We start from the raw sequence: 27172 nt of genomic DNA, 5'->3' as shown, positions 1-27172 counted from the left end.
CATGAATAGCTAAGGGAGGGCTAAAAATCTGAGGGTAAAGAAGTCAACTCACAATGGAAATCATCTGTCCATGTTTCTTTATTCTTCTCTATATCTATTACAAATGTTCCCAGTCATATAGACCCTTAAAACCAGCAATTCCCCAGCGCCAGAATTCTTTTACCCCAAAGAAAATCAGATAGGGGCTTTCACACACACACACAGAGAGAGAGAGAGAGAGAGCTAGCACATGTTTTTTTGGTACCCAAGGCCATGCCCAATCTGGATCAGCATCTCAAAGGCCATTGGCTGAAGGAGGTTTCCCAGCATCTCCCCCTTTTGTGTAAATAAGAGTTCCAAACCCAATGCAAAATTATATATAATAAGAATATATATCAAGAATAAAAATTAGAATAACAACCAGCATAAATAATATTAAACAAGAAACATAGGCTAAATGTTTTAATAATTATTTTATCCTAAAGAGTCAAAGTCTTATATTAGAAATAGCTTGGCTAAGCCATGGAAAATAACTATGACTATTTATTTTTCAACCCCATCGAAGACCTGAGAATGGAGATAATATTACTTGAGTAGGCAGAAAGTGCAATAAATGACAGAGACAACTGGCTACCTGGGCAATCACCCAAAGTCTCATTTGTAACATTGGAGCAACCAACTTTGGCTAAGGCCTAGAGTAACTGACAGATAATTTTCAGAGGCAGGAAATTTTTCAGAACCATCTTACCCTGTCTTGGCAAGGTTTGCCAGTCTTTTGTCATGTATTCTGCTTGTCTGATCTGAACACCGTGCATTTTGTCAGTAACCAAGGTATGGGAAGTTCCTTGCCCAAAATCCAGTTTTGCCAAGAAGAAAACAAACTTCAGAGTAGAGTGTCTTTAGTGCCCAACATTCTCTCAGGAATAGATTAGTGTTGCCAGGAGCAATTGTGTCTCATGTTAACAGAACCCAAAGTTATTTAAATGCCATGTTCTACATGCCATGTTCTACAGTTATTTAAAGTGGTTGAAGATTACCTATCTATGCAGAATATAATCCCTATGCATCCAAAGACTTGATTAGTCTAACTATAAGATGACAAACATGGATGACTATTAACCTATGAATCTTAATACCTATATAACTTAAAGACTAACACTTCATATTAGAATATTAAACAATCTTTAAACAACTGTGCAGTAAATGAGCACAATGACCTCAAAATGTAAACAATGTATAAGAATCTTGATCAGAGGGAGAAATGTATAGTGCAACATGATAAATATATCCTAAAATTGTATCAATATATAAAATGTCTTAAATAAAGGTAGAAACATACATGCATACAATATGACAAAATAACTTTGCATAGATGTACAAATATTATAAACAGAAATAGCATATTCAATGTAACAAATATAATTTGAATTTGTATCAATATATGAGAATCTATACCAGTGTAAATTACCTATAAAAAATAGCTCACAAGTAACTCTATTACTATTATTATTAGTGTAAGTGCATACTAATCTACCTATTATCCCATTCAATTTTCTTTTTTTTCAAAGAGATCCTTGAGCCTACAAAACTTTACCCCAACCCCCAACACTATACCAGTTATAATCAACAGGTAATTGATGTCTCTAACCCTGAGGACAAACTTTGTTGGGAGAGGGGATGTCATCTTTTCCCAGGCTTCTAAATTATCAGTTCCTGGGTATGCTGTTATCAGCCATTCTGTTCATGAGATAAAACCAGAACAGCAGCTTGGGCAAGTAGTAATTCTATGTCCTTCGATATCTGTGACTAATAATCTTAGATGGAACCACTCTATGCCTGGACCCTAAGCACTGAACAAATGCCTGCTATTAGAAATCATTCACGGGGAGAGGCTTCCTCCTCCTCCTCTGAACATTTACTCACATGATTCAAAACTCCTCTCAATGCCAAAAATGGATGAAAATGGGGCCCCTAGGATGGATGTTCTGGTGGTGAACAGGCGAACACACCCTAATCTGATTATTCACTAGCTGGAAACCCAAAGACCCCTTTGGCTTCAGTTTTAAGCTCTAGGAATTATTTTATGTGAACAAGGCTCTAGCTCATTGCATACATTATGAAAAGGTTACAAAGTGGTGTGCCACACAGTTCCACTTGTGAAAATTAAACGGTGAGCCAACTAGTATGTGGAGATGACAGGTAACAGAAGCACAGCCTTAAATCCCCTTGACAGCAGTCAGAGATTACTACAGATATCCACCATTGTGGGGTTATTAGTTTGCAAGAAATCAGGTTTCATTATGTCCCATTTCAAACAAAATTTGGGTTTTGCTTGCCTCCTTCACCTTTCCCTTCCACCCCTCCCCACTCTGCCCCACACAATAACTCATCTCCTTCCTACTTTCATGTCACACATGACGTCCTCCCCGTCACCTCAATGCTATGCCTACCTTGTAATCACCCACCTAGCTTCAGAGTCTATACTCACTCTCAAACCCAGTATTTAAATACAAACATTAGAAAAGCCAGAATCCGCATGTGAGAACATGTGACCTTCTGTCTTGGAGACAGGCTCACCTCACTCAGTGGCAAACTTTTCAGTTCCATCATTTCACTTTTCTTAACTGCTTAGGAAAATTCTGCTGTATATTTGTGCCACATTCTCACTGATCATCCTTCTGTTGACTGGCAGCTAAGCTGGTGCCATGCCCTGGCATTATGAATCATGCAGCAATAAGCAGAGTCATGCAACTATCTCTGTGGTAGGGTACAGACTCCTTTGGGCTGGCATGCGGTAGCTGTGTTTTTAACTTTCTGAAGAACTTCCATGCTGATTTCTGCAGTGATTGCACTACTTTGTGTAGTAAGGAGGCTGCTTGTTGGTTCCTGGCTGCTTAGCCCTGAAATAATCACACAGAAACAATATTCATTAAATCACTCCTTGGCCCATTAGCTCTAGCTTCTTATTGGCTAACTCTTACATATTAATCTAACCCATTTCTATTAAACTGTATATAGCCACATGGCTAAGGCTTACCATCTAAAGTTCTGTCTTGCTCCAGTGGGGCTACATGGCTTCTCCTGACTCTGCCCTTCTTTCTCCCAGCATTCCGTTTAGTTTTCCCCCTCTAGTTCTGTTCCCTATAGCTCTGCTGTAGGCCCAAAACAGTTCCTTCATTTATCAATGGTAATCGCAGCATACAGAGGGAATTCCACATCACCTTTGTTCTCCCACCAGCAGTGAACAAGGGTTCCCTTACCCCACAGCCTCTCCAGCAGTTTTCTCATTTGTCTTCCTGATCATAGCCCTTGTCATGGGGGTGATGTGGAATGTCAAAGTGGCTTCTGTTTGCATTTTTAAGTACTGACATTTTCTATTTTCCCTTTTGAAAACTTTCAGTTTATTAGTGCTGTGCCCTCCACCATTTATCAGCAGTTTTGGGGTTTTGATGTTTAATTTTTTAATCCCTTATTACATAATCTAGATATCTCTCTGAGGTATAGCTGGCCAAGATGGCTTCCCTAACTGTGCAATAACTTTGTAATTTCCTATGGTCTTATGTGTTGATTCTGGAGATTGTATCCTGAACAACAGGAGTCCTGCTCAAATGTTCTTGTCCATACCTGTAACTTGATTGTAACTTCCTAGGTTTTCCTCTATCAGGTTCAGAATTTCAGGTTTTAAATTCAGGACTTTGATACATTTTCAGTTGATTTTTAAGCAAGTAAGACATGTGGTTCTAAGTTCAAACTTCTTCCAGTTTGCTATCTCTTTCCTGAACTAATTTTCTTTTCGCCAGTATGTCTTTGATGTCCTTTATCAAAGATCGTCTGCCCATAGTTGTGTGGGTTTATTTCTGGACTGCCCTTCACCTGCTTTTCCTGGCTAGTACCACACTTCCTTTGACTCCCTAACACACAGTATGGTTTGTAGTCAGTTACTATGATGTCTCCAGCAACACACTTTCTCCTTAGGAATGGGTTGGCTGCATTGTCTTTCATGTTTCCACATACATTTTTAGATATTTTTTCTAGTTATGTGAAGACTGTCATTGGATTTTATTTTTTGACACAGGGTCTGACTACATAACCCTGGCTGTCCTGGAACTCACTACATAGGCCAGAAAGACCTCAAATTTACATTCATCTGCCTCCCAAGTGTCAGTATTAAAGACATGCACCACCACACCCACAGTCATTAGAATTTTGATGGCATTAAATTTTGATTACATTAAATCTGTAGATGTCTTTTGATAACAATCATTTTCCCAGTATTGATTCTAGTCAGTGCCCTAAATTTCTCACTGCATTAATCTTCCTCCTATGGGAGGGTCTATTCCTGGGAACTTTACTGGGGACTGTTATGAATGAGATGGCTTCCCTGCCTTCTTTCCCAGCAGGTTCATTGTTGATATGTATGAAAGCTACTGAGTTTTGTATGTTGATTTTGTTACCTTGCAACTTTACTGAAAATGTTAAATCTAAGCATTTTCTAGATGAGCTATAAGGTCTCTTAAGTATGGAATCATGTTGCATGTGAATGAGGGTAATTTCACTTAAGCATCTCAGTGATTCCTTGCACAGTTAATTTGTAGTTGGCATGAGGTTTCAGGTCACACAACAGCTACTAGCAACTTCATGTACACTGTAGCACGAAGACCACCATCATAGTATTTTAAGTGAAAAGATTTATGATAAATTTGAAGTGTGCATGCTTCAAACTGGTGTGTTCCAGAAGTGTGGGTATAAAAAGTGGTTGGCTTTCTCTTCATTTTACAAATGAGAAGACTAAGGCTGAAGAATACTGTGAGGGGGGTCACCGAAGCTTAAAAATGAAGTGATGGTTTGAATTCATTTATCTGCCCCTAAGTGGCAAGCACTCTTCTAGCTATGTTCAACCCTTAACTCGTGTGACCGTGGTGGACTTGCCTACCCTATAGATGATGTGAACATGTATATTCTAAGGTTACCATATGGCAATAACTCTTGGTATCATTTAGTCTATCTTGTCCTGTACTGAGCTTCATGGAGACTAGAGTTGAGCATTCAGGGTCATCTTTTAGTTTCCAGGGCTCTGCTGTGTCATGGTGTAGATGGCCTAACAAGAGAGTATAAAGCAATGAGGCAGTCTGTAAAGTGTTATTAGTGCTGGGGGTGGGCACTAAACCTTTTCACTATGGTAGGAATTAGGCATCTGGTGAATTTTTACTGAGTTTATGGCATTTAGCTTTTGTACTGACAGGTCTTTGGATAGATCTACCATGTGCTATGCCAACATTGTGAACTCTGAGCATTAATCAGTGTCTAGCACGTGATATTAATAGAAAAAAACAATATTTAATCCTTAGGCAAAGAAAATAAGGCATGCAACCTGAACATTCAAGCTAGTACATTTCTTCTGTTTGCAGGTCGCTCCTCCAAAGATTCTGTAGGTCAGATCTCTGTCCATGTGGATGTCACCACCACCCCAGGGACTGGAGAGCATAAAGTTACTGTAAAAGGTACATTTGGGGTTCAGATATTGTAATCTATTAATCTTTAACATCTACTATACTTCTCTTGTATATATTTTTAAATACAAACTACTATAGGACATGATTAAATTTCTTCAGAAAAACAAATTCTTAAAACTAAAGACTTAATATATTGGGGACTAAATTTCAAAAGTGGATTTTATAATTAAATATAGACCAATATATTCTTACCACTCACATAATCTACTTATTTTATGCTACTTTTAACTGGTTTTCCTTGTTGTTAATAAAATGGCTCAATATTATGAACACAAAACCCTGTTTTCCAACTAAAAGCTTTCATTTAATAGCCAACATTTTACTAAATAGTCTTGTAGTCTATTTTTATTATAGACTTAGTCATTTTAATATCCACTTTGGTTAAAACCATCGTCTTCCAGTGTATGCTTGAATTGCACCATATTCCTAAGCTGTTGTGGCTCAGAACAAATTATGTGACAAGTACATATGGAAAAATTCCAAGTAGTAGTCATGCTTATATAGGATCAAAGTTTTAAGAATATATAAATATATATCAAGCCCAAAACCTTAATCTTTTTTTTTGATTCACTAAATTTATTTTAAAAATCATAAAACGTTTCTTACAAAAGAGCATTACATTCTGCACACTGCTCTGAACAAATGCCAGGGACATGTGGACTATTACTTTCCTCCCTGCCCCACCCCCCCAATGTTACAGTGACCACAAAGCAAGGTGTTCGCAATAATTATACGGGGGGGGAGGGAATTTTTAAAACCACCAACAATAAAAAATTAAATTCACTCACTCTGCTGCGGTTTCAAATTTTTAATGTTTGTTTTTGCATGCCCTCCCCCCAACCCTGTAATGTTTTAGTTACTTACAGGGTTGGGGGGAGAGCCAAAAGCTTAATCTTTAGCAGTAAAAATTTTAAGACTCTTTCTACTGGTAGCCAAAACTGAGCAGGAACATATAAACATATCTGTTTAGAATTGTTTTATGTGAGTCCTAAATTAGGAAACAGCCATAGCATTTAGTATATGATGGAATTAGCAACTGGGAAAGAAATAATAAATTAGATAACTATGATGAAGTTGTAAATAATACTGATTATAAGAATATTTATAATACACTATCATCTAATTTTTGTATAGCTATTAAAAGTATGTACAATAACATAGAATCAACTTTATTTTCTAAATATTGCATAATGGAGTTTCCCTAGTGGTTAGTATGAAAAACCACCAGGGTTTTAACCTTCATTATAACTTTTCATTATAAATGTCACTCACATGAATGTCAAGTTGAACTTTCCATTACCAAGGCATTCCCAGGTATTGAGTATTTCAACCTGTGGAACGTTTCCTTGTGGGTCCAGTCAGGGCACACTCAAGTACAACTTCTAGCCATGGGGAGGAAGCTAGTTTCCACAGAACAGTTTGCTGAAACTTGGCTTCTGCTTTTCAGTGATTGCTATCAACGACCTAAACTGGCAGACCACGGCCATGTTCCGCCCCTTTGTGGAAGTTTTCATGCTGGGACCAAGCCTGGGGGACAAGAGGAGAAAACAAGGGACAAAGACAAAGAGCAACACATGGTCACCGAAGTACAATGAAACCTTCCAGTTGTAAGTCAGAAACAAAACACCACTCATTTAACTGGATGAACTTACTGGAAGATTTGGGGTGGAAAGTTAAACCCATGGGTGGTCTCCCAAACAATATAGGCTTTGATCCCTTTACTCGGCAACTGTGCATATCAGGCAGTGTCAGAGACACTAGGGACAGGTAGTAGATGGCCTTTGCTGTCTTGGAAATGTCTTTCTAGAGATGAAAGATAAAAATGTGTGATTGTCATGGTCAAGTAGAAGAACCCCAAGATAGGAGCTAAGCCAATATGTTTAAAGGAATGATACACAATGAGAAAGAAGGCAAGAATGAATGCCTTTGGGGAAGCATACACAGGGATGTACAATGATCACTTCTTGACAGGGCCCAGAGGGTTTCACCAGGTAGATGTCTTTAAATGATAGTGTTGATTGTATTGAAAGTTCCAATAGTCTAGGGGTCTGTCTTGGTTGGGGTTTCTATTGCCGTGAAGAGATATATCATGAGCACAGCAACTCTTTTAAAAGAATATTTTATTAGGTAGCCTACATTTCAGAGGGTTAGTCTATTGTTACTATTATGGTGCAACATAGTGGAGTGCAGGCAAGAGGAAGTGGTCCCATACTCTCAGTGTGGCTTGAGCTTACATGAGATGTCAAAGCCCACCTCCACAGTGACACACATCCTTCAACAAGGCCACGCCCACTCCAACAAAGCCACACCTTCTAATAGTGCCTCTCCCTTTGGGCACTATTTTTTTCCAAACCACCACAGGATCTGAAGGCTAGGCATGAAAGAGTATTACCAAAGTTGGGAAAGTGAAAATTTAACAGTCCTCTTATGAGAATCGGTGGTCTTCCATGAAGGGAAACTGCCTACTCAAAGCAGACACAGCAGGAAACCAATGTAGCAGAAACTCTGACCTCACCCTTACCTTTTCTGATGTCCTTATGGGAGGGCTTTTTTTCCCCAAAATCCACTGGAAGCTGAAACATGGAAAACTCTTAACATTGTGGTGCCATGGGTCAGCATTCCATTGTGACGTGGAGCAGATCCCCTGTGAGGAGAAGATACAGGACTACAGGAAGCAGGATTCTGGTTTGAGGCCTGACCAAGAGGTCAGGTGGATGATGATTGACTGAGATGGTAAAAATGGAATCTTGGTTTTAATATATTTGCTTGGAGGTCCCTTGAAATGTTAAGAGGATATATCAAATACATGATTGGATAGCTTGAGAGTTTTCTATCTACAAATCTTCTCAGTCTAAATGAGCTGACCTAGAAGGGCGAAAGGAAAATAGGACAGAGCCCAGGAGATTTCTGTGCAACAAAAGAGTGCTGTGCTTTGACCAGCTCACACCTTCAATTCCAGCATGCACAGGCAGGTGGATCTGTGAGTTCAAGACCAGCTTGGTCTATATAAGCTTCCAGCCAGTCAAAGCTACATGGTGAGCCCCTGTTCTCCTGCCATGTGCATCAAGAATCCTAAGAATTCCAGTAATTCTGTTAACAAATCAACTCACAGAACTGTAACTTTCCACTTCAAATCAAACAAGAACCTTGATCTAATTTAAATATCTTCAACATATACATCTATTTTCTGTAAATAATTTGGACAAAGATTCAACTGTAGTATCTTGAGACACCGTAACCAGATGTCCAGACATCTGGCTATGTAATTCCCTGCACTCCACCCTTCACCTCTCTAACATACCATCCTACACAGAGAGCTTTCTTTGGTTGTACTAGTACAGGCTAACTGTTGTTAGAAAGAAAAAAATGATGTGCCCTAGAGATGCGCACCAATTTTAGCATCTTGGGGGTGATGCTTTTTGCCCATTCTGAGTTAAGGCTCCTTGAAAGAAAAGTTTTGCTGGGAGTCAGAAGATTCTTAGTTTCTGACAAAGAAATAGCACAGAAATTCTCCCAACAGTATACCTTACCCAGGTTCTATTACCCATTATCAATCCAGAGCCTCTGTATCTAATAACTAAATGTAACATATTTTACTTCCCACCCCTATTGATATACTCACCATCAATGCAGCAATCAGATGCAGGCATCTCAAGACATGGGTTTGACACCAAGCACCATGAGTAAAAGTTTGGCTCATTTCATACCTTTAAATCATGTTGTGTCTTTAATTCATGCAGCATTCTGGGAAGTGAGAACCGTCCAGGAGCCTATGAACTTCACCTCTCAGTTAAGGATTACTGCTTCGCCCGGGAAGATCGAATAATTGGGATGACAGTCATTCAGTTACAGAACATCGCCGAGAAAGGGAGCTATGGAGCGTGGTACCCTCTTCTGAAAAACCTCTCTATGGATGAAACTGGCTTGACCATCCTTAGAATACTCTCTCAGAGGACCAACGACGATGTCGCTAAAGAGTTTGTGAGGCTTAAATCTGAAACAAGGTCTACTGAAGAGAGTGCCTGAAACAAATACTTCAAAATGCCGCCTTTGAGAATCCATAAACTCCCACTGTTTGACCCTTCCATGCATGTGAAAACACACGGGAATGTTTAAATTCACTGTGTTTTGATGTTTGCCACTAATCAACCATAATGTCTACAAGGTATGTGAGAAACTTTTATACCAATTCTGGTCTTTGAGAAATCAATGTTCCATGAAGTGCCAAAATTATGATGTAAAGTGAACTATCGAGACTACCTTTTACAATGTTCTTCTCATAACCAGTTTCTCCACCATGAAGCAAACTAAAAAATGTCTTGAGTTTATTCATTGGTTGTCTTTGTTAGATCTCTTTAGAGTGACCTATCAGACAGCACCTATGACTTCCCTTCTGTTTGGTTTAACCTCACCTGACTGTAGCCACCCTGCAGCTCCGGTTTTCTACCACACCTAGTAACGCAGCAACTTCTAGAAAGTTTGTAATTTTATAGTTGCAGATATATTGTGATGACTTTTGCATACAAATTACAATAGAAAAGGTGGGAAATATTTTATGCTGACCACTTCCCATCCTTTCTAAAATATCACTGTGAAGAAATGCTTTCGAAGCAAACTTACACAAAGCAATGCTAACTAGTTTGTTAATGTTTGATAATATTGATGAAACTGTGTTCTTTAAAACTGCCAAGGCACCCCCCACATCACATTGGTAATTTAAAAATAAAAAGGAAAGGAAAGAGTGGTAACCTGATGCATTTGCCATGAAGCAGAATGTCTCAGCTTTACCCGATTCCATTCTTTGGAAAGTCATGGACTGCAAAGACAGTTTGTCTAAATTTCCTGTGATAAGTAACTTGTTGGCCAGAAAAACACTAACGCATTTATGACTACTTAACTCTACAACAAGATATTTCTTTTAAAAATATTCAATGGTTTATGTTGAATGCAGCATTATTATATATATTGCAGAGAAACCAAAAGTCACATCTTCATATATCTTTAGGAGACAAAAATGTAAAATAAACTCAAAGTAAATTGCTCATGATTTTGTAATTCGTGTTCTTTATATGCCCCAAATGCAACTTGGTTACAAATACATGCATTGTCTGGACTTTTATGATTTGACTTTCCAGCATCTGTATCCGAATATTTGGCTGCAGAACATCCTTTGTCATTGTCACTTACAGCCACAGCTGTGAGTGGACTCCCAACACGTGCAGGAACACGACACTGTTATGTTGACTATGTTATGTAAACACGCTGGTCCAGTATGTGAGGAGCAGGTGTCATCCCCCTCAACCATTCTGCTACTGGGTCTGGAAACACACAGGCTGGGGAGATTGGCTAATTTGTGTTCAAATCTTAGGCGACTGCTTTGTTAATGACTTTTCCAAATGCCTCGTATGATGCAATCTCTGGCATATGCATTAATAAATGGATGTGTATTGAGCTCATGCAACACTTTCGGGTGTTTTGCCTACTTCTTTCATTACCTGATAATGATGAAGCACACTCGTCTCTCACCACTTACAATCCTCTTCTACGAGGATTTAGAAGCAAATAATGGGATGCCAACATTCACTCTGCTTGTGACAATAGAAACAACTTGGAACTAGGAAGAACTAATACAACTGCCCAGGGTGGGCTGTGTTAAACCTGTGAAGAAAATCACCATTCAACATATTCAAAGTATCAGCATTACCAGAGGAAAACTTCAACTATAGTTGGTAGTCGTTTTATAATTGAAGAATTCATTCTAGATCTCTCATGACTTAGCTTTGTAGAAGCTCACTTATGTCAGAGCATGAAACATTAGACTAAGGGAAAGACCACAGCTACACTGATCAATTCACAGAAACAATGAGCTAGGGTACTTTTCATATTAACTAGACCACTTGTTCTAAGTATTTAATTATGTGTGTATGTGAGGCTGTGTATGCTCACATGAGTGCCCCTGCTCATGAAGTCCAGAAGAAAGGAATGGATCCCTTGGAGCTGGAGTTACACGCACTGTGAGCTGTGTGGTGTGGGACATGGGAACTGAACCCAAGTCCTTCAGAAGAGCAACAAGTGCTCCTAAACACCAAGTCTTCTCTCAAGCCCCTCATTCTGTCTTTTAAATTTATGTATGTGTATTAAATATGTGTATATATACATCCATATGTATATATACAGTGTGTATTAAATGAGTAGTGGTATGAATTAACTCTAGTTGTTACTATCATAAAGTGCAGGTACTAACTTTAAAGTGGTTATAAATTCTTTTTTTCTATAAACCTATCCTCCAAAGACAATGGTATTTCTATTATCTTCACTTCTCTAAAACATTATAGTCACTGCCAAGTTTGCTGTGATCTCTTTCAACTCAGTGGCTCTGTGGTTGTGTGGCAGTTTGTTCATGTTGCTCCAGACAAAACACACAAAGGACAAGTCCAGTCATTCGTGTGCTGGTAAACCTCACAAGTGCTCAAAAATACTCATGTAAATTAAATCTGACCAAGATAAAATGCTGAAGACCTTAATGTAGCAGCCATCATCCACAGGCATTCAGATGAATTATTCAAGGTAATCAATAAATTATCCCAGTCACATCTTTCTTGGAGTCATTCCCTTCTGGATTACTTTATAGATTAACTCTACTTTTAATAAGTCACATTTATAAGTGACAGTCCTAGCTTAATGTCTTGCATTTGATCTCATTTTAATGCTTGAAAGGACATTATTTTATCCTTTTAAGATTTTGAAATTATATAAATAAATGACTATATAACCTAGCCTTTTTAATGGACTAATTTAGTGCCTTTAATCTTTATGCTCAAATAATGAAGAATAATCATACCACTAGGAAACTTAGGGAATATACATGGGTAGATCTGATTTTCTCCTCACCACATGGAAGGTTCCTGAGTGCACAGGACTCCCTGCTCCTGGATTACCTGTGCTGACACTCACTAACTCACCTTTGAAGCAAGTCCTTGAAGCTCAGACATCTCTGGTCAGCAGTCTCTCAGGCTCAGACATCTCTCAACAGGTATGTCTCTGGCTCAGGCATCTCTGGTCAGCAGTGTCTCGGGCTCAAGCATCCCCGGTCAGCTGTGTCTGGCTCAAGCATCTCTGACCAGCAGTCTCTAGCCCAAGCTTCCAGTATTTGACAGGCTCAAAACCTGTGGTATGAGACATGGAAGAAGAGAGGTACCCAGTTTTTTTTTTTAATTCTCTCATACAATACATCCAGACTACAGCCTCCTCTCCCTCCTTTCTTCCCAGTTCCTCTCCGCAGCCTCCGCTCTCCCCCAGATCCACTGTTCTCCTAATTCCCTTCAGAAAAGAGCAGACCCTCCCAGGGAGATATCACCACTTTTAATAAATATTTTAAATGTCCATTTTTTCAGTTTGTAACAACTTTGAAATGATACATTTAGATCCACCTTCCATGTTGCAGATCGCCTGCGGGTTGTGTTTGTTTGCTTGTTTGTTTTCTCCCATGGTATACAGAATGATTTTTTTAAGATCCATCTATTGTTATTTTGCTTCCTCTTTCCATCGTGGTGATTACAATTAAGGATTTGACTATTTGATTAATCACTGGTCTATTGGACTGATGGGGGGAAATGTACGTATATAACTGTGGACTGCTTTAGAGACAGAAGGGAATCCTATCGCTAACCTAGGTAGGTTTACCGAGAAAAGTCAGGTGGAGAGAATCCCTGAGAGTGCTTACTCACGTGCACAATTTGAGAGAACTGAACTCAGGGAATAGAGAACAAAACCATGGTTACTAGATGCTAAGGGATGGGAGTTCAAAGGAAGTAAAATGGGAGTTAGGAGAGCTAAAACCAGGAGATCTATTATATATAATGGTAAATGTAATTAATAAAACTGTATTCTATACTTACAGATTGCTATATTCTAGACTTTTACAAATTGTAAACGGTGGATTTTTAGCGTTTTACCATACCAAAAATAGTTTGTGAGGCTACACATGTATTCAAAATCTTGACTTGGTAATTCTACACTGCAGACATAAATCAAAACTCATGTTGTACACTGTGAATAACTTTTACTTGCCATAAAGAAAACATGATAGTGTATCAAATCTACAAAACTGAAAATATTTCAATTTATAATATAGAGATAGGATTTCTAGGAATTACCTTAATGCCAATGAAAAGGCTTTTCTATTTTAGAATGTAAAGTGAGAAACTAAAATTTTGTAAAATATTAGAACTCACATTTGGTCCTACTAAAAGAAAAAGAATTTTGTAAAGTCTCACCAGCATGACTGCCCTCAGACATGAGCCAAACAGGATGGCACAATGAACAGGGCAAACTGGGTGGGTAAAAGCGCAGAAGGTTTTTCCATAAAGAACAACAGGACTGAGAAATTGGGAGTGGGAGAGATGGCCTTCCCCATGGAAGAGCAAACCAACTGGTTGTCCAATACCAAATGGTCAGTCCTTAAAACATACATACAAGTAGCACTTTATGGACCAAACAGATTATATTCAGGAATGTACATGTTTATATACCTATATGTGCAAGTTAAAACAATTAGTAAATAAACAGCTCATGAATATGAAGGGGAGTGGGGAAGGATATATAGGAAGGTTTGGAGGGAGGAAAGAAAGAGAAGAAATGTAATTAAATTGTAATCTCAAAAACTTTAAGTGACATTTTAGGTGAAAATGAAGTATAATAAATTTAAAGAAGGCAGTGTTGAATAACTTTCTTTTAAAATGGCTAAGCTATATCAGGAAATTTTGAACATGAAGAAAATAGAAAAAAAATTAAAGGTTTTTAAAAATCATTTTAGAATGTGTAAGTGTGCATCTGTGTATATGTGCACATAAATACAAATGCTTGCAGAGGCTAGAGGCGTCATAGTCCCAGGAGCTGGAGTTAAAGGTAATTGTGAGCTACCCTATGTAGGTTCTGGGAATCTAGCATGGGCCCTTTGCAAGGTCAAGAAAAGAAGCATTCTTAACCACTGAGATCTCTCTACAACTCCCAGGAGAAATTATTAATGCTAGCATAGAATTTATGGCACAAAGCATCAAATTATCATCCTACAGAACAGAGTTCTCATGCAGTATTTGCAAGGACTACTTACTGACATGATCTAGACTCACCAACTAAAAGATGCAGATTATTCAAATGAGTTAAGAAAAACAAGCCTCAACTATATGTTGTCTCCAAGAACCACATCTCAATAAAGTCATTCAAAAGCACCATCAATGAAAAGACACCAACCTATGAAGCAAATACAACCAGCTTGAATGCCTATTTTCAGGTCTGACAGAATATGTCTCAGAACTCATGGAAAGATCAGGAAGGTCATTAGACAAGGAAACAATTCATTAAGAATAATTCATTGTAAATATGGCCGAACCAAGTGTTGGGTCATCCAATTAGTAAAGCAAACAAAAAGGTTATGAAAAGTAAGCCTTCAAACAACAAGGGGGAGGAGAGATTTAAATACCTAAGTCCTTGTATCTTATCAGCTTATAATGCAAAAAACAAGCCAACTCCAAGAGTGACCACAGAAATTAGGCAAGTTATTGAATACTGATCATTACATATTTTTTTAATGAACAGGGAGCAATTTTTAAAAATCAGAGAAGAAATTTGCAATTTCAAAGAATCAAAGTAAAATGGCAGTACAGCTTACCCAAATATTTGGGTATAGCGTAAGCAGTTCCAAAAAAAGTTTAAAGTTGTCAGGAATTATGTTAAAGTAACAGAAAGATCTCAAATAAACAACCTAATGATGTGTTTTAAGGGTCTAGAAATCCAGGAAAACAACAAACCCAAATGCAACCTACAGCAATGACTAGTACAGGTTAGTAACGAAAGTGAGTCTTAGATGAAAATGTGGTACATCTACACAATGGAGTACTACACAGCAGAAAAAAATAACAGCATCTTGAATTTTGCACGCAAATGGATGGAGCTAGAAAACATCATTTTGAGTGAGGTAACCCAGACACAGAAAGATAATTATCACATGTACTCACTCATAAGTGGTTTTTAAACATAAAGCAAAGAAAATCAGCCTACAAATCACAATCCCAGAGAACCTAGATAACAATGAGGACCCTAAGAGAGACATACATAGATCTAATCTACATGGGTAGTAGAAAAAGACAAGATCTCCTGAGTAAATTGGGAGCATGGGGACTTTGGGAGAGGGTTGAAGGAGAGGTGGGAGGCAGGGAGGGGAGCAGAGAAAAATTTAAGAGCTCAATAAAAATCAAAAAAAAAATTTAAAAGAAAAAGAGAGTCTTAAAGAGCAATATTTAGAATTAAGGAAAGAAGGAAGAGATTCTTTAGAGAGATAGATGGACAAATTAACAAAAAGAAAGATAAAACCCAAATTAATAAAATTGTTGACTAAAAGGGAACAATGCTAGTGAAATATTATTAGCAAACTATTATTATTTATTAAATTTATCCATTTATGTTACATCCCGACTGCAGTTTCTCCTCTCTCCTCCCATTTCCTTCCTGTACCTCCCCCACCCACTCCTGTTTCTGTTCAGAAAGGGGCAGGCCTCAAAAGGTGTCAACAAATCATGGCATAGCAAGTTGAGGTAAAACTAAGCTCCTCCCCATCTATTTAGGCTGGGCAAGGCAATCCAATATGGGGAATAGGTTCCTGGAAGCCTGCCATAGAGTTAGGGACAGGCCCTGCTCCCATCAGTAGGAGTCCCACAAGTAAATCAAGTTATACAACTACTCAACTGTCACACATAGATAGAGGGATTAGGTCGGTACCATGCAGGCTCCTAGCTGTAGGTTCAGTGTCTGTGAGTTCTTATGAGCACAAGTTAGCTGGCTTTGTGGGTTCCCTTGTGATGACCTTGACCCCCTGGCCCATACAATTTTTCCTCCCTCTCCAACAGGATTCCTCAAGCTTGGCCCAGTGGCTGGCTGTAGATCTCTGCATCTGTTTCCATCAGTCACTGGATGAAGGCTCTCTGATGACAACTGGTGCAATTACAAATCTGATTACATAGATGGCCAGTTCAGGCTACCTACCCACTAGACAGGAGTCTTACCTGGGGTCATCCTTACAGATTCATGGGAGTATCCCTTGCATAAGGTTTCTACCTGATCCCAAAATGTACCCCCAACAAGATGTCTCTTACATTTCACTCTCCATCCCTCCATCACCCAACCCAATCAATCCCTCATGTTCCCATCCCCACCAAAACTATTCTTAAGAGTAGACCATTGTATAATCTGCTCTCCCTAGTGCATGAACTGGGTTTTTGGAGCCCATTCCCTATGGAAGGATACCTTGTTCAGTCTAGATATAGTGGGGAGGGCCTTAGTCCTGCCTCAAATGAGGTGACAGATGTTGACTCCCCATGAAAGACCTCAACCTTTCTGAGGAGTGGCTGGGGGTAGGAAGAAAGGAGGAGGGAGCAGGAGGAGGGGAGGGAGAGAGAACTGGGATTGGTATAAATTTTTTTAAAAAGGAAAAAAAGTAGACCACATGACCCAGCAGTAGACAGCCAACAGAACTCCAACCTAACACTCAACAGTGTCTTTAGAGGTTCCTTGTCTCATAATGTTGTGTCGGGGCTTTATTTTATTTTTCCCTACAAGTTTTGTGTGTGTGTGTGTATATATATATATATAATGACTTCTAGTTTTGTGTTTCTATGGGGCACCTGAATGTGTCTCTGCATTTATATCTGTTTCTTATACCTTTTTCCTGGGCTCATTTCCTTCTGTTTGTTTTGTCGTATTCCAATTTGGTTCTTCTTTATCTTATCACATTTTATTTTATTATTTTTATTCAGGTGGCCTGTTTGTTTTCTAATGAGACAGAAAGGGTGTGGATATGTATGAGAGGGAGTTGGGACAAGAAGTAGAAGAAACCATATTCAAAATATATTGAACAAAAAAATCTATTTCCAATAAAAGAAAATATTTCCAACAAAAGAAAATCTATTTCCAATAAAAGAAAAATATATAAAATTATATATTATATATACTCTAAGACAAAGATACATGATCTAACCACTTGAAAGTAACATATAAAATAAGGAGTGGGGTAAGAAATGGAAAATGAAGATTTGAAAAAATTGAAACCTCATTATGGCTCCCTGAACAAGAGTAGTATAATGACAATTCCAGACACCTGCCAACACAACAAGGCAAATTCTCCATGGTCCTACACCAGATGAGGAGTGACAGGAGATCCAGTGGTTCCTGAGAAAGGGAAAATTAATTGTATCCAGGGACAAGGTTTCCCAAGCTCAATTGGTCAGCCCTGGACACATGTATATGTGACATGCAACATTAGATTCTGGAAGTAGCTTATACATGTATACCTACATATAATAATGTACATACATGTAATAATAATTAAAGAAGAGCTCATGAATTTGGGAGGGGGAAACACAGGAGGAATTGGTGGAGAAAGGAATAGTAGTTTTATGTTTAATAAAACATTATTAATAATGTTTATGTGTAGATTCTCAAAAAAATTAAGAAACTTTAAATATTTTAGAAAGAAACATGTTTTAAAGCAGTATAAATTACTCCTCATCCTTTCTATAATGTTTTATTTGAATCACAAGATAAACCCTAGGTTTGAAATCACTTTTAAAAGAAAAAAATCAAACAGAGCTAGTGGCATTCTAATTTTAAGATCAATTATCTTTAAAAAGGCTTACTCACAAAAGCTTTGGCTCGTACCAATAGTCTCCCTTTCAAATATGAACTAATCCTGAGCACTATCAGATGGAATGGCTTTCTTAACAAGTTTTATTTGAGAAATTTTTCAAGTTTCACAGAAGCAAATTCCAAGGATTCATGGGGGTTTTTTAATCCCATGATTCATTTCTTCTCTCCTGTAGAGTTCATCTTGGCAATGCAGATGGGAGAGAACCAGATTCTCACCATTCAGTTCCTACTCCTACCGTGGTAAACATAGAACATTATTTAGCAATGTTATTAGTTTGTTATTTTGAAACAAATGTTACTTAAAATTGATTATTTCCATTGTAGTTGTTTATGAAAAATGAAATACCAAGTTGCAGTAAGATGAAAAATACTGAAATACTTTTTTGTTCAAAATTATTTTATAATCCTTTCATTCATAACACTAGTCTAAAGATAAGTATTTGTGAGACACGTTTTTAGCATTTTACTTCCTAGAATTAGACAATGAGGCACCCAGGGATATTTCACCTTCTTTCATACCTATAGCTTCAGTTACCATCTCCCCTCTCCCCCAAGGACCTCAGAACTTTTTACTACTTGGTTCTGAACATTTCTATGGCCCTCAGTGTCCATGGCCAATTGGTTACCTGTATTTCAACATAGAAAACTGACTTCAATAGCTTCTCTTCATCCTGGCAGCCTCAAGTCTTTCTTTACAAAGAAATTACCTCTGGTGGACTAAGCAAGCCAAGAGCTCAGTGGTGAAGGGTGGGCTGTCTTCTTGAACCCAATCAATGGTCAATATTTATTTATTTAGGGATTGCAGCCGCCAAAATGAAGTTCAATCCCTTTGTGACTTCTGACCAGAGCAAGAACTGCAAATGGCATTTCAATGCACCTTCTCACATTCGGAGGAAGATCATGTCTTCCCCCCTTTCCAAAGAGCTGAGACAGAAGTACAATGTTCGCTCGATGCCCATTCGAAAGGATGACGAGGTTCAGGTTGTCCGGGGACACTACAAAGGCCAGCAGATTGGCAAAGTGATCCAAGTGTACAGGAAGAAATACGTCATCTACACTGAACGGGTGCAGCGAGAAAAGGCTAATGGCACAACTGTCCACGTGGGCATCCACCCCAGAAAGGTGGTGATCACCCGGCTAAAGCTGGACAAAGACCGAAAGAAGATCCTGGAAAGGAAAGCCAAGTCTCGGCAAGTAGGAAAGGAGAAGGGCAAATACAAGGAAGAAACAATTGAGAAGATGCAGGAGTAGGGGCGTCTCATACAGTTTTCATTAGACTGCTTGAGTAAAAAAAAAATTATCTATTTAACCGTACTGGACACCTTTCAGACCTGCCAACATTGTCAGCTCTCCACACTTTGTGTTGCTACCAAAGTCTTCAGCCCTTTCCTCTTGAATCCATGCAACCTCTCCTTCAGTTCACTCCACAACTTTGCTGCTTTGTCCAAAAAGTCATTGCTTAAATACTAACACACAGCAGTTTCGCATTGCCACACTGACAAATGTAAAACTAACCCCGTCTGAACAGGAACCCCTGCCGGCCCCCGGCACCTCTCACATTTTTCCTGTTCACACCCCTCTCTCATACCTCCCACTAAGGATCTTGGCATAAGCTGCTCCCTCTGCCTAAAAGTTCATTTCCTCCTTTGAACATATCACATTTCCCTCATTTAATTTCTCTTCAGCTTTGAGACCTCATCACAATTCTTCGTTAAAGAGGAACTTTACCTGGCTCCCAGTTATCGAACAATAGTTTCCTCTTTCATGTCTGTGTTAGGTTATTTTTCTCATAGCACTAAAGAGCAGAGGCAATTATATAAGTGTGTGAATATCTGGTTAATATTTGTCTGCATGTTCTCTGTCACCAAATACACACTAGATGCTCAGAAAGTTAGACTAGTTTTGTTCTGCTCACTGTGTTTCAATACCATACCCAGAGAATTCCGGCTGTCTTCTGGACATGATGCGGTTGTTGTACGGATGACAGCACTGTATGTAGCTGGGAGGGTTTATGAGAGCCCACCTCTCTCAGAGGTTAATGGTTGCTTGGGGAGGGGTTGTCACTTTCTTCAGTGGTATAGCCCCTGATAAGTTATCCATGCCCCAGTAAATAGCCTCCCACCTATACTCATGAAAGAAGCCCTACTTAAATTCAGTGGGCCACACATACACAAACCCATACACGTGCATGCTTGCACACACACACACACACATACACAAACACATGCATGCATATACAAAGACACATGCACACACATGCCAACATGTGTATACATGCACAAACATGCAAACACAAGCACATGCAGATGCACATTCAAACATACACATACAAATCACATGCACACAAACACACACATATATACATACAAGCACACACATGCATACAAACACACAAGTACATACATACAAACACACACATATACTCACATACATATACACACAAACACACAGAAAGACTCAAGAGAGGATGATGGAGACTTCTCAGGAAGAGGGGCTTCCACAGGGGAAGGGAGGACGAGGGAAGGAAATCTGTGGTGGAAACTAAAATTCATTACATACACATATAAAACTATCAAACAATAAACATTTTTAAAGTCTCAACATAGCATACAGCATCTAGATATTATCTCAATATTCATAGTTTAAAAGCTGTCCCAAGGAACATGCCTATTTCCACTACGAATCTTTCATGTGCACCTATCATGTTCTTCCCTCCATGGTGCTTCTGGCTCCAGAGCCGAGTTTGTTGCTCATTGGACCACAAAGAGATCTTGCTACAAAAAGCATCTAGCTTACCCAGTAATTGTTTTTACTGTGAGCAAATATTCTGCACAATATTTTAATTTTGTTTTTAATTAGCCTACAACTGTATGTCTTTATGGGTTATAGTGCAATGCTATTTGCAAATGTATGTATGCTAAAGCAGGTATTTAGCATATTTTTAAGTGATGGTTAATAAAGTATTTAATCATCTGTGGTAGGGGAAGAAGGGTCTCACAAGAATGCTTACCCAGTTTTCTTACATAAATACAAAGACTTGGGGAAATTTTTTAATTTGTAGTTCTTATTAAACATGGTATGAATTCAAAATCCCTAGTAATTCCATGACTCCTGATGAGAGCACTAATTGATTCGAGCACATGCCTCCTCTAAGCATTGTATCGCAGTAAATATCATTTGTTTTCATTGCTATATTTTTATTTAATTAGATAAGTGAAAGTTATTTCAAAACCACCCTTCCTAACTGTCTCCAGTCCCATGCTTTGTCAGAGGAATGAAGATTACACTGAGATGGAGGGGAGGTCGTGGGTAGGGGGTTGGGACTCCTCTGTTTGATGGCAGCAATGGTACAAACTGCTTCACCATTTTAAGATGCTACCTGCTGAGTTCCCTCTGGAAACCTGAATCTATAGTTGCTGGGAATCATGGAGATGGTTGGCCCATGGCTCTAGGGGCACCATGTGCCTTTCAGTTCCTGAGAAACTGAGGCGCCCCCTCAGATGGTGGAGCATTCCGGCTGCCTGTGTATCTCTGTATTCCCTAGAAGTCAGCAAAGCATATCAAAGCTTGGCTGAACAATTAATTAGTCTTAGACATTAATCCCATGTGCCCCACCTAGCGTGCAACCATCATTGTATCCTGGAAACCACCACCCTGTTTTGTGTACAAAGTCTGATTGCTTGAAATAAACTTATCTCAGCCTCAGTCTTGCTAAGACCTCTCTGGCCCAGCTGATTGGCATGCCTCTCCAGCCATAATCAGATAAGCCTGACTCAGTAAGAGCTGGCATTCACACATAGAATACTTTCCTTTGTAGTGAGCGAGTCCATGGAACCTACTGTTTTGGATTATCTTCTGTTCAGATAGCAAAGCCTGGAAGAATAATGAGGAATATGATCTGAACAACATGGACACCCAAAGCCGGATCCTGGCTCAGTATTAACCTTCATGTTTTGGATTGTACCTTGTTGACAGACAGCAGAGCCTTAGACGCTGAAGTGGAAACTCCACCGAGACCCAAGCCCAGATCCTGGCTCAATACTAACCCTGAATAGTTGTTTCTGATTCTATTTTCTGATTTCTAATTTCTGAACTCTGGTTTCCACTCTGTTTAAGTGAACTTAAGGAATTGATTTCCTAAGAGTATTAGGAGACATTAGCCTATATGATGCCCTAGTATACACAGGTACTCTATTAAGTACTAGTGCCCTCCTCCCCTACAGAAAATTACATTTGAGTAATATTAAGGAAAGAGCTTTGTGGGGTTGAAATGGAGATTTAGACATACTCCTGGTTATTTTATCAAGAAAGGCTTGGGTTATACAGAGAGGAGATGGTCAGTTAGAAAAAGAAAAGCTTGTGACATTGTCTGACTGATAGCTTGTCAAAACCACGGGGCTTTGGGAGTTGCAGCTGAGTTAAACATGTGATAAATGACAGTTCTAAGAAGACCAAGTGTGCTGCATGCTCCCAGGCATCTCAGGGGAGAGTATCACCCAACATCCTCGAGGCGGTTTTCGTCTACCGCCATGATGCTGGCCGCCACTGAGCTTCAGATGGATTTGTCCCTGATGAGCAAACATGGGAAAATCAACCACACTTCAACAGACTTCTAATGTCACTCATAAACTGCTGAAGCTATTCAAGGAACATACACAAGCCTATTTCCCCATGTCGAAAACGTTATGCTCCTTTTAAGCGATAAGTTGTATATGTGTGTTTTCATATCATGTGGGTACATACTCATGTGTGCAGGCCAAAGGGTGGGGTCCCTGGAGTTCGCCAATTGACTATATCTGCCTCTAGCCCCCTAGCACTGGGATTATAAGCATGCACCGCCTAGTCCAGCTTTTAGGAGTCTTCTCTCTCTCCCTCCCCCACCAGTATGTGCACAAGTGCAGGTGCCCAGGCTAGACCATTAAATCGCCTGGAGTTCCAGTTACAGGTGCTGGTAGGTGCTGAAAATCAAAAAGCGAGAGGATTTTGATGTTGTTGATGATGATTGGTTTGGGGGAATACCAAGGATAAACCTAGGGCATCTGTCTGCAAGGCAAGCACTCTACCACTGAGCTTCGCCCCCAACCCTCAGGCTTAGCTTTTACATGGCTGCTGGGGATCCAAACTTGGATCCTCATGTTTACGTGGCAGGCAGCTTACTAACTGAGTCATCTCCCCAGCCCCAAACTGATGTGGTTTTTATGACTTATGGAGGTACGCAGTACTAGCTCTAATTTTTTCATATGCGGTTACTGTTTAGATTGCACAGATTCTGACACAATAACAGGAACGGAGCTCATGGGAGTGGCGTTCTTATTACAATACTTTTCTGGGCTCAGACTGCTCACTGATGACACTGGTTAGGGAAGCGGGATGCATGGGTTCCACAGGGGACCGCCAGTTCCTAAACCCTTCAGTGCGCATGCCTCTTTGCTGAACCTACCAGTGAGGAATGTAGATATTGCTGCCCAGTGAGAACGGTTGCCTTTGGGGAAAAAAATGGATTTCAAAGCCCACAGAGTACTGTCTAAATACTTCTTTCCCCTTCAAAAAAATCTTCTAGCTGGTAAGCCCTGAAAATGCAGACTGACCAGACCCTCCAGTGTTCTTTAGATGTCCTTCAGGCTACTACACAAGACACCCAGCTCCCTTCTCAAGACAGCGTCTTCAAGGGCCATAGTGCGTGCAGTCGTGTGTATGTGTGTTTGTTTTGTTGTTTTGTTTTGTTTTTTTTCAGACAGGATTTCTCTAGTAGCTCTGGCTGTCCTGGAACTCACCCTATAGACCAGGCTGGCCTTGAACCCAGAGATCCACCTGCCTCTGCCTCTGGTGCTGAGATAAAAGGTATGCACCCCACGCCCACCCAACTAGAGGAAAAGTATTCTCTTAGTAACTATCTTTCAAATGTACCGACTGTGTAAACATTTCCCTTAACTGTTAAAATGCACACTCGCGCACTCGCACGCACACACACAGATGTCTGAGATGAAATTTATTCCAACCTCTGTCTTGACCTTGAGTCCCTCGGCCTTTGTGTCTTTAGCTAGCTCCTCCTTTCCTTTTAGCTCAATGGTCACAGGAAACCTTAGCAAACCCTCCCCACCCCCTCATCCCCACATACATACTTACCCTTTGGTAACCCATGTGCCTGCCTGCTTACCTATTTCTCCCAGTGCATCCATGGCAAGCCAGAGCAAGGGAGGCACAGTCTGGACAAATCAAATGCCAGCTTAGAGCTGTACCAATAGAGGACGGGTATGCTTTTAGCTTGAAGAATCACTTCTGTCCATATTAAATTTTAATAGCCCTAAGAATGAACTACATCTCCCATCATGTACAGGAACACTCCACTAATTCTCCACACAGACAGAGCCTGCTTTATGGCGATTAGTAATGTGAGTGTACTGGCCTGCTCTCCAGTTGTTCCACGGTGACTGAAATAAGCTGATGGATGCTTCAGTAAGGAAAAGGGCACAGTAGAAGACTCCTCTCTATAAAACACCCACTGAAGATAAAACATGTGGTGTTTGTATCGTTGAACAGGAAAGCATGCTTTTTCTTGTTTGCTGTAATTACTGCTATTTAAATAAAACCATGCACTGAATAGTAGCTGCAAGTTTTTGTACCATGGAGACTCAAGATTCGAGAAATGAACAACTCACACTTACTCCATACCTGCAGCAAGTATGCAGTTAGATGCACTGTCACGTGACTGTGTTGACACCTAAAGCAAGCCCATGCAGCAGGTGCTGCATTCCTTTACAGATATATCCACTTATTCTGCTAGGGCCCCACCAAGCAGGTAGTGACCAGCACTCAACAGCTAATGGTACAGCCTTCATCACCACAGCTGCTGTGTGAGCCTTGATGTCCTCTTGAGGCTGGGGGTTCCAATGGCTGTGAGCCAGTCATCCTGATGGCTAAGTCAGGCTAACCCAGTTTAATGTCAGTCTAGGTGGCCAAGCGACTTCATGAAAACCCACACAAACTCAGCATAGTACAGAACAAGACCCTATTCACGGGAAAAGGTTGGAATAAGACTCTGGATTGTAGCCAGTTAAACTTAATATGGACCAGACACTAGCAACCCCTATCCCATGACTGCCTGTCCACACAGCCTCTGGAGCTGTGCCCATGGCCATAGAAAGGCACATAACCCTTACCTATCGGATTTTTTTCCCAGCCAATATCACCCATGGCTAGCTGCTGAAGTCTTGTTCCTTGAGTCTTCCTCAGCGATAGGCAGTCTCGGTGACTGTGTGCCTTGGTTCCTCCAAGTTTTCTACTATTCTTGGTGGCCTGAGGGCCCTAAGCATGACACAGCAACACACGTGGCCACAAGTATAACACATGAGTAGCCCTCACAGTTTTAGTTACTCGGCCCAGAGACAAGCAGAACTCTGCGGTGCCTGCCTACTAGACAAACACTGTAAATGAGAACTATGAATCTATGCCAGCCTAGGAAAAGGCTGCAGGGACAAATCTTTCAAGGTCAGGCTCTCGGGTTCAATATTTACAGCACAATGATAATGTATTAAGGAAAAGCTTATGCTTGCCGTGGTATCCACCTAAAGGTCGCCGTATAGAACGTGAAGCAGTGACAATAGAACATGGATTCATGGATTCACAGTGCGATGGCCCTGGGTGATATCCAGTGTTAAAGTAGAAACTATAGGGTAGAAATAAAACCAACCTGCTTAGAATTAATAGAAGGACAGGAAATCTCCCATACCCACCATCAGAATAAATGCCTCACCTTTAAATGCCTAGACTGTGTCAGATATCAACAAGGACCAAACCATGAGCTCCTTCACAGTGAAAGCAGGTGTCAGAAATTGAGCAATAACGATCAACGTGGCGGGACTGCCAATGAATTTAAAACACCTGCTTTAAAGAACCTCAGCAAGCATGAAAAAAAAAAAACAGGTATTTCAATATCCCAATAGAAAAGCATAAAGATAAAGAGGTAATAAAAGCCAATCCTTCAGGTATACACTCAACAAACCTCAGGTGTACCTGCATCCTTATAGATGAAGGGGGGGAAGAATTAGTGAGCTGGAAAAGGAGCTGTTTTACAACACAGCTTCAGAAGAAAGAAAAGGTGGAGTGGTAGGGATAGTTATCAATAAAGAAGAAACCTCATAGTCGCTAGAATAAACCCTGAAAAGGTAAACATTCACTTATTTGGTGTGTGGAAGAACTAGAGAATGCCAAGGAAGACAAAGCTACTCAGAGAAATAACAGATAATTTCCCAACCTAAGGACAGACATCCAACTGTCCTGGTCTACTTTCTGTGGCTGTGACAAACACCAGGACCAACGCCAATGCAGGGGGAAGGGGCTCATTTTAACTTACGTGTTACAGTCCTGCACTGAGGGAGGCCATGGGAGGAAGCTGGAGGACAGCAAGTGAGTCCGAGACAACTCCCATGAAAGCTGCTCCCTGGCTTCTTTCCTGTGACTTGCTCAGCCTGTTTTCTTATAAATCCCAGGCCCACCTGCCTAAGGATGGCACCGCCCATAGTGGGCTGGGCCTTCTCACATCAATCATCAGTCAAGGAAAAAAACACACGCACAGGCCCACCTGCCTAAAGATGGCACCACCCATAGTAGGCTGGGCCTTCCCACATCAGTCATCAGTCAAGAAAATACTCACAGGCAAACCCAACAGAGGCAATTTCTCCATCAAGCTCCCTCTTCCCAGGCTTGTCAAGTTGGCAGCCACGTAGAGAACACCAGGTGTAGAAAAGTCCACGGTCATTTAACATATTTAATAAAGTTTACTGCCAAAACATCTTAATTCTCAGAGAGAAAAGAGGATATCACCAATGTTGCAACAGGAAAGAAACAACTCAGAGAGAAAGAAGTCACAATTACTGACAAAAGGCTATGCACTAGAACCTTGCGGGCCAGGAGAGAACAGACTGAGATTTTTATTGAAGGGAAGAGAAAAGTTGAACCAAGAATATTGTTCCCAGAAAAGC

At 40.0% G+C, this 27172-nt stretch overlaps 2 protein-coding genes across 2 annotated transcripts in view; both read left to right on the top strand.

The window, feature by feature from the left end:
- Window positions 1–10948, top strand: part of Unc13c (unc-13 homolog C) — a 427544-nt gene extending 416596 nt beyond the window's left edge. The window contains exons 30-32 of the mRNA XM_057767059.1: window positions 5388–5480; window positions 6940–7099; window positions 9233–10948. Coding sequence (XP_057623042.1) covers window positions 5388–5480; window positions 6940–7099; window positions 9233–9518 — 539 coding nt within the window. The 3' untranslated portion in view covers window positions 9519–10948. The remainder of the gene's footprint in view (window positions 1–5387; window positions 5481–6939; window positions 7100–9232) is intronic.
- Window positions 10949–19004: 8056 nt separating this feature from the next.
- Window positions 19005–19442, top strand: LOC130873437 (60S ribosomal protein L26-like). Its single transcript, XM_057768274.1, has one exon. It carries the CDS (start codon window positions 19005–19007, stop codon window positions 19440–19442), a length of 438 nt encoding a protein of 145 aa, XP_057624257.1.
- The last annotated feature ends 7730 nt before the right edge of the window (window positions 19443–27172 follow it).

Source organism: Chionomys nivalis, chromosome 4 (assembly GCF_950005125.1).
Source record: "Chionomys nivalis chromosome 4, mChiNiv1.1, whole genome shotgun sequence".
Taxonomy (NCBI): domain Eukaryota; kingdom Metazoa; phylum Chordata; class Mammalia; order Rodentia; family Cricetidae; genus Chionomys; species Chionomys nivalis.
The sequence above is the reverse complement of the archived record's forward strand: the minus strand, read 5'-3'. Positions and strand labels throughout refer to the sequence as shown.